We start from the raw sequence: 9,065 nt of genomic DNA on the forward strand, positions 1-9,065 counted from the left end.
AGAATCCATAGTTTTTTTATGTCACCACAAGAAAAAAGGGGTATATAATGTTTTTATTGAGTATATTTTACTTTTATCCAAACGAGTGTGTACTGTCCTTTTTTATTGAGTATATACTGTTTTTCTTTTGCATGTACAGTATATACTGCTTGGTTTCATAACATGCATATACTGTTTTTTTTCATTTAGAATGAGTAGGTATTAATTGCTTGTGATCAAAAGAGAGGCATGTACTGGTTTTATTGAGTATATACTACTTTTATACAAATGAGTGTGTACTGTCTTTTTTATCAGTATATACTGCTTTCTTGGGCAGGGGTAGAGTATATACTACTTGGTTTCGTAATAGGCATATACTGGGATTTTTTTTTCCTTCGGAAGGACCTTGTACTACTAGTACTTCATCGCCAAAAACTGAAGAAGTATATACTACTTGGCAACTTTATCCATGTATGTTAATCTAATGGGCATATGCTACTTCCAAAACGAATGAGTATACTGCAATTTGATCGAAAATAAAGGACTGGTCAGTTTTTAAGACCGGTTGAGTATGCATACTACTTTGTAAAATAATTGTGTATATTAACTTCTTTTATTTTGCTAAGAGTGTATATTTACTTAGCAAACAGAGGATGGTCAATTAGTAGTATATATGCTACGTATTTTTCCAAGCAAGGAGAATACAAAATGGAATTTCTCTGATATACCTCAAAAGGAAGTATCCATATTTTTTGAACTGAACAAAGGGTATCACAGTACTTTTCACTCTGTGTGTTATATACATGTAAACAGAAGTCACTGCTTCTTCAGAGATCTGTCAAGTTTTGGTCAAGTGGCACCATGGTTAACAAGATACTAGATACATTGGTACATCATGTACAGAAATTTGCATCTTGATACATGTACACTGACTAAGCAAACTGGACCATGCAGCTACTTTATTTACGTCTTCAAAAAGGGTTAATGCTAAAAAAACTAAAGAAGAAGAAGAAGAAGAAGAAGAAGAAGAAGAAGAAGAAGAAGAAAGAGGTATATCTTCCAGCAAGCTTCAGATAACACCACATGTACTTCTGGAAGTGCTCCTCAGTCAAACGAATCTACAAGTTTTACATACATGGACATTCAATAGAAAACAATTAGCAACATAAATTTGACTTGATTCAAGAAACATTGTACAATTGTACGTACCTAATTTCTAGCTATATATACAAAAAATTCTAAACTGGGTACTAAGAGAAAAGAAACAAAAAAAAAGAGCTTAAAAAATTGTTTACACCAGCAACTGTAAGTAATCTGATCTTCAGACTTTGTTAAGGTGTTTAAGGATAAAAAAATAATTAGGTAGATTGGGTGAGACAAGGTGCTTCTCATCTGGTTCTACAATCAGTTTGGGCAGTGGCTGTGATAATATGCTCAATATACTGACGAACATACTCACTTGATTTACTAGAATTTGCACTAACGGGATGATGAATGGGTCACATATCCTGACGAAACTGAGATGAATATACCCGTTATTTGGTGTCGCTAATACATTGACTACTCCATTATTAGAAAAAAAAAATGCAACCAATTCGTACCAGATCTATAATGGTTTACACACTGTTGACTCAAAGAAATATTTAGAAGGAGAGCGGCTAGATCTAACCAGTGATTGCTGGACTCCAAAGTTGCTTGCGGTTGGAGAACTTGCAGTACACTTTTACGTCCACCAGTAAGAACTGGGTTCCATCCATTGTTCTCATGGATGGCATTCGGTTGTTGGAACGCGGAAGGCAATGATCGCCGGATTCCAGCCACCTACAAACCAGCAGAAAAAGAGAGTTGATTGCCTTGTCGATCTGGTTTCACACATCAGAGTCACGCGCTGGAAACAAACCTGGTCAGTCAGGGCATTGTTGGCCGGTGAGAAGACGAGCTCCTTCTCCACGAGGCCGATGTAGTTCCAGCCGTGCGAGTCGCCGCCGCCGCCGCATAACGCTAATGAGATGGGAGGGGAGATGGATAAGCGCAACGCATATAAAAGCGCCTAAAAAATCGGACCAATGATCTCTGTTTGTTTTAGATGGATTTTTTCACTCATTATTTCTTTAGCTAAAAGCTAAATCGGACCAGTGAAACCAGCCACCTACACGTAGTAAGGAGTATGTACTCCTAAGAGTACCAACCCATTTTCCTATATATATATATATATATATCACCCTGGGTGAGGAATTCTTATTCCTCACCCCACCCCATCTCCCACGGCCAGGTTGTAGAAAGTAAGAAAGGAAAACCATGTATGGTAAGATTACGTCCTGAAAAAAGGAACCCACGCGCCACAACCACAACCACAGCCACCGTAAAATCAAAAGGTTGACGGTGTAAACTTACGGCGTGGTCAATTATGAGCGCACCTCCTATTGGACCGTAAGAAAACAAAGAGTGGCCACGTAAGCTTTAACTGCAATGTGCAGACGTGCTATTGGGTTGCACTATATGAATGTGTCCAGCAATTGTTTACTATCATTAACTAACAAATCTCCTATGGGATTACGTTCTCTTTAAAAGATTGTTAAACTATCCAGATTAATAGCATCCTGTATGGATCGATCTTCTTGTGCTACCCGTTGACCATTGCATGCTCGCGTAACGTGCTTCCTCCAGCAGAAAAGAGTAGCCGGCGGCAGGTCAACCGCACCATCACCCAATACGCGGCCGACGACATCCTCACACAGGACACAGCGGTGACATGTGACAGGTACGGAGAAGAAACACTGGATATACTCCGTTCTGAAGACCTGTGGATACATAGACTGTGTACATGAGGTGTGCTTAGCTGATGAATGCTAATCGTCAATGAGTTCACAACGCCGGTGTAAAATACCTTATGCAAAAGTAAGAATTCTCAGTCCAAGCAACACATCAGATTTATCAACAGTTTGCAGTGCCGGTGTAAAATAGCTTATGTTAATGACAGAATTCTTGGTGCACATAAGACCAGACCAACGTATATAGAACACAGATGGGCTGTGGTTTTTAGATATAATATGTGCCAGTAAAAAATATGGGATGCTTCATTACACAGAAACCTAACAACATGATAATAAACAAACTCCATGAAACAATACGGAATTTGCCTCATCGATTGCAAAGGTCTCTACAAAGTAGGTAATGTCAGAAGATGAATGAAATCGTAATTTTATAACCATAATAGAAATTGCAAGACTGAGCAATCATCTCATTCTTCATGAATGAATGTATTGTGCAATCCCTGAAAGTAAAAAAGATAAATATTTTTCGTATGCGCTCTTAAACACCCAAGCATGGTCACCAATTTTTCGGTGCTGCAGCATCTGCCGTCCATTGATAGCATGCTTCTTAAAGAAAGATTCTTACAAGATCTTAGGAGAGAAGGGATTTTTAGCTAAACAATAAGGGCGTATACAGAGCTCCATCAGGAGGAGACCACGACTAGCACTGCAACCTATAAACACACCAGTTGGGAATAGGAGGATTGGATGCAAGTTCCTGTCAAAATCAAAATGAAATCCACGGATTAATGCTCCTGTATCATATTGAATACCCAATGGGGGTAAGCACAAGCATACGGATGGTGTGAAAATGCATTACCAGCAACCTAGAATTGGACATCATTCATCATAATGGTCCTTTGAATAAATGTGTGAGAGCAAACACACCATCATCAGTATAGCTCAGTAGAATTAGAAGCTAGGAAGATCATGTACACTTCCCGCAAAAAAAAGTAAGATCATGTACACCCAAATTCAAATTCAGGATAACCTGGAGTATATACTCTGCCTGCCAACATTTAACAAATAGATTTAAAAAAAAATTAACCTCATACAGATAAAGTATATTATGTATTCCATGTTAATAATTTCTAAAGCTATATTCAGATAAGGCATTAGAATAAAAACATTCACTGATTGACACTACTTCTCTAGCCGATATGGACAGTTCGCCAAATATAGGCCTCCCTGGAAGGAGCAAATCGACCACTATTAGGGGTAAAAGGGAAAGAAAAAAAAATCAAAATCCTCCGCAGTTAAGCCAATACAAATCAATAGCAATCCACTATTAAGGGAAGATTGAGATTGACTAATTGATGACCGGTACCAAGTAACTACCGTGGCTTACTGTATGAATTGGACGGAAACACATCTTTACTATCAAAAGTTAGGTTTATGCTAGTTCAACAAAAACAGCTTAGAGAGACAACCAGGAAGAGGCTCCAGTGTACGTGTACCTCATTGCAATTGAAATAAATCTAACTCGAGACTGGTAGTAACCACGAATTGCTCCAAACTGCACGAAACAAGAAAATTAAATTAATCGTCTAGCATGCTTTTTTTATTTTTGAAAATTTCATATAGCGTACTGAATAATTAACATTGGTCGTGCCAGTTAACTGAACAGATAATAACATGTTGACACACAAGATCAGACATTAACACTAGGTAATTGACCAGAAGAAAGGATTGCGCCCTTAATTTAAATGGTCGCTAATTTGCATTGCTTATTGATATATGTGTGCAATGGAAACAGATCATTTAGACATCTGCTCGCAACCTGATGATTTCCCCTCTGAATAAATTCAGCCAAACAGATTAATCACATGCCTTAATCATATTACGAGCAACTGATTTCATTATTGTTAAGTGGTACCTAAATACATCAAGGCGACCTCCGAGTCATGGAGCTCGAATGGTAAGGATGCTGGCTATGTTTGAAGGATCAAAAACTAATTAACAAGGTATATTTGTCCATCCAGCTTATGGTGACTATATATTCTTGTGTGCCTAACCGTGAGTACAACGTACTTGCCATTTTCTCGCCTGTGCAGCATTGCCTTGTCTCAAAGTAGCGTGCATACATCTTCTGCTCTGAGATTTCTTGGCAGAATTTCAATCCTCATTTGCCTAATAAATTCACAAAACATAAGGTTCGGGTCATCACTTCGAATCTTATCTTAAGAATAGCATAAAACTAGATTTTGTGTAAACAAAATTCCGCTCTGATTTGAAGCTCGTAAGTTTGTGCATATTTCCATCAACAAATTCATAGAGAATTAGTATTGTCACCTAGGTACTGACTAGTTCTTTATGTACAACATTACATACATTCACAAGCATAATTAATAGCTACAAGGTTGCAAATTCATGCAAATTTTTGACGGTGAATTTTACAGACAATCAAAATAACAGAGAATTCACATGTCCCATGAGAAACAAAAATTGATCTCAACTGGATCGAAGTTCGATGTTGTAGTGTTGTTCATCCTTCTCCACAGTTTGGTACTGAATTCACATGGCCTCCCCCTCCCCTCCCGCATTTTATTTGTAGGGGATTGAAGGGCTTTGTGAGGGATTAAATACCACGTAAGTCAAAATACTTCCAATCCCCTTCAAACCCCTCCAATCCCCTTGGAGAAGGGATTAACTGAACAAGCCCTCCTTGAATTGATCCTGCCTTCGGACGGCCGTCTACACCATAACCCCTTCCTTGCAGGTACTACACAAGCTCTCCATATTGCTTTCATTTCATTCCTTGGTCTCCCTTCCTCTTCCCCTGCTCCCCATCCCAAAAACCAATAACCCTGATCTAGAAATTCAGAAATTCATGCAGGATGAGAGAGGAATAATAGGAGGAGAGATTTCTTACGGGCGGGAGGACCAACGATTGTGGAAAGGGGTGCCGGAGAAGTCTGTTGTGGCCGTCGAGATTGCACTGGACCTTTGCAGCGCCCATGTCGCCTCCAGATCGCTGCCGCGTGAGAGACGGAAAGGGAAATACTGTGCCATCGTCTCCTGGTCGTCCCTCCGGTGTCGTCGTTGCCGCCGCCTCCGCAATGGCGAGATAGGAAAGGGCAGGGGGAGAGAGGAACGCCGATAAGAAAACTGCTCGCACGTTTTTTTTTTCTGGTATGATGGAGTGGGCTAGCTCGTAGGACCAGCTAACCGTTTCCATCACGTAAAATTACGTCGGTGGAAAGTGGTCTCAGGTGACCATTGCTCGAGTGGATCGACCGGGGTGAAGAATTACTTATTCTTCACCCTGGGTCATTAATAGAGTATATATCTCTACTATCTAAAAGAAACATAGCGTTCCGTTTCCCCTCTTACGTTCTCTGCTTCGTCCAGCCCTCTCGTACGACCCCCTCACCCCCCAATTTTCTTTCCCCCGTCTCGGTTTTCTCCCCCTGGCCTGCTCCTCACGCCGGCATCCCGCGCCGCCGCTGCCGAGTGCTCCTCACGCCGGCGTCTCGCGCCGTCGTCCAGTAACCGCTCCCGCGCGCCCTATCTCTCTTCTTCTCCCTTCTCCCTTCCTTTTCTCTCTCTCTCTCAAATCTTGTCTCTCTCTGATTCAGAAACAACACCACCATGGATCCCGATGTGGAGCTCCACTGCGGCCCGATCTGACCTGGGAGCGACCAGATCCGTCCGTCTTCGCCTCGCTCTGCGCGCCTCCATGGTCCGCCGTCTTCCCGAGCGCCGGCCCGCGCTCAGCCGCCGTCGTCCCATGCCATGGTCGCCTCCCTCTAGAACGATGTGCCATGGCCGCCTCCCTGGCTCTATCCGACAGCTCCGTTGGGGAAGCACCAAGGTAAAAAAACTGAAATTTGATAGTAGAGATTATACTATGTACCTTTCTGAAACTGATATTTGATATATTTCTGTATCAGATCCAAACTCCAAGTATTCGTGGATACAGGGAACAGTTATGGTACAAATAGACTTGATTGTACTGATAATTTTCAGCTTGCACATGGATCCCTTATAGTATGCAATCAAGCTTGATGATAAATTCTTGGAGAGACGCTAGGTGCCAGGTAAGGTGACCCAAGACTATTGCTTTCAGTTATTCAATGGTGTTCATATGGCATATTGCTATCAGATATGCCATTGCCTGCAGCGGCAAGCTTGAATTGGTAAGATGGATGGGGGGAGAAAAAGAGTCATTTAACGTAATTTTGATTACCGATGCCTGTATGAGCAGCTGCTCACTGTGCGCATGGGAGAGGAGGTCATGCGTGGAGGCTACTCGGAGAGGACTGGATGCATGTCCGTGTCCGCGCACTTGGAGCAGCAGCCAATGGATGGTTGGCCAGAGGAGGACCAGGGTCAGTTTAGATTTTCTCCGTTTGCCTTGCTATTTTCTACAAATTTATTGGCTTGACCTGAGATTGATTAGTCCCTAGCATGTAGTGTCCACCTTCTTCTTAGTTTACATACAGTTGGAGACTGGTGTCTTTTCATCTTTTTGTGCAGTATGATTTCATGTCTCTTATTTTGGTATGTACATTAAAGCGCAACTGTGTGTTACTAAAGAACTTTATGCAGTCGGTGATTCAGTTAGATTCTTTCCTTAGAAAAATACAGATATATATTTTGCAAAAGAATTTATTACCAGAAGAAGCTCTTGAGATTGTGATGCATATTAGACATTAATTTCTAAAACTTAGGCTTTCCTAGGACAAAGCTAGGGGAATTAGGCGGGAGTCACCTTTCATTGACCAGTTAGGAGGATTCTAAAGTTCCATGCTCCAAACAAATTTGGAGGAATGGAGGATACTCAAGCTTCCTGTTTTTCATGATTATCAAAATCCTAGCAAACGATAGTCTAGGAAAGCAGACGGATTGGACTTATTACGTGTGGTTTAAAGTTTGCCCGATTGTATGTTATCTAAACAAGATGATTCTCTTTTCTCAATAAAAAGAAAAAACAAGACACTTCCCTGAAAAATATAGTCTTACACCTTGGAGTTTACATCTGTTGTGGTAGTAAGATTCATCTAGAGTCTTACACCTTGCAGCCGGACAGTACTAATTGGACATATAATTGATAAATTATGCACAAGATATTCTGTTGTCTTTTGTTCTCCAATCAGATTCATCTAGCACTTTGTTGACTTTCTAATTGTTCTACCCTCTACCTCTGAAACTCAGAAATCAGAGAAAGGTTATTATTGGGGACATACGTGATGCATATAGATAAATTTGGGGACATACGTGATACATATAGATAAATTTGGACCAGAATGTTTTTTCTATTATTGGGGACATACATGATACATATAGATAAATTTGGACCACTTATAACAGAGAGATTTCTTGCAAAAAATATTAACTCTCTCCAGCAGTGGGCACTGTCTAGGTAATAACAGAAATTTGCTGAACCTAATTGAATGAAAGCGGGGTGGTAATCCGATTGAGAACCGTCTATAACTAAATGGACTTACGAACAATCAACAATATCAAATAGTTCCAAATTAACAGATGTTGTTTTATTGAAATACTGATTTAAGAATTTACTACATAATCACTTAGTGTTTTGTTTGATCATCAGGTTATCCTAGACCACTTGAGGACAATATCATCAATTTCTTCCATAGTGCAATGCAAGTTCAAAAATGCAGTTTCTGTTCTATGCATTTTTCGAAGTGTATGTATGTTGTAACTGATTAACAAAACATTGGTCAACCTTCTATGAGTCCACCTAGGGAGCGGCACATATTTGGAACAACTTCCAGAACAGGCATCCAAGCATTTGGTCTGGTACCACTAAGCTGCCAGAGCAAGATAGCTGGGATGTCGAGTCCATAGGGCAATGGTAAATCACAAATTGGCTGATGTTTGATGGGAAGCATCAGACAATACCAATGTTCAGTAGTAAGATTTGATTGTGCAGGTGATCAACCCAAGTGTGTGTACATCCCCTGTTAGTCCAGATTTAGAAAAATATGATTTCTGCTATGATAGTTTCCAGAATAGTTTGGCCCTCGAGACACTTCCACTGTATGCATGTGTGTTCCTTTTTTTCAGAGATATGCATCTATTTATTATTATTGGAATTGGTTCAACAAACTGTGTATATGTGACAAATTTACTAATATACTGACCCAGCCTAATAATATGACTAATCCATACAATGGATATGCGCCAATGCTCAAATTTGAAAAATGAAGGATTCAAGTCGCGAGTATGCCCATAAAAAATATAAAGTTTGACTTAGTCGTAGGTTCTGTAGTAGTCTTGCCTTGGCGCTGATGCCTCTCCTCTCTG

General features: G+C 40.4%; 1 protein-coding gene and 1 long non-coding RNA gene across 2 annotated transcripts; one reads left to right on the forward strand and one right to left on the reverse strand.

Annotated features, from left to right (window-relative positions):
- Positions 1 to 1,078: 1,078 nt before the first annotated feature.
- On the reverse strand, positions 1,079 to 2,010 carry LOC123083389 (uncharacterized). Its single transcript, XR_006439289.1, has 3 exons — positions 1,880 to 2,010; positions 1,649 to 1,800; positions 1,079 to 1,097 (listed from the first exon to the last, which is right to left on the reverse strand). It is a non-coding gene; the product is annotated as an uncharacterized lncRNA (long non-coding RNA).
- A 3,612-nt stretch (positions 2,011 to 5,622) lies between these two features.
- Positions 5,623 to 7,817, forward strand: LOC123084394 (uncharacterized). The gene is made up of 4 exons (XM_044506020.1): positions 5,623 to 5,773; positions 6,144 to 6,280; positions 6,371 to 6,606; positions 6,686 to 7,817. The coding sequence occupies exons 1-4, from the start codon at positions 5,623 to 5,625 to the stop codon at positions 6,798 to 6,800; spliced, it is 639 nt and encodes a 212-aa protein (XP_044361955.1). The 3' UTR covers positions 6,801 to 7,817.
- Positions 7,818 to 9,065: the final 1,248 nt, after the last annotated feature.

This window comes from Triticum aestivum, chromosome 4A (genome assembly GCF_018294505.1).
Source record: "Triticum aestivum cultivar Chinese Spring chromosome 4A, IWGSC CS RefSeq v2.1, whole genome shotgun sequence".
NCBI lineage: Eukaryota > Viridiplantae > Streptophyta > Magnoliopsida > Poales > Poaceae > Triticum > Triticum aestivum.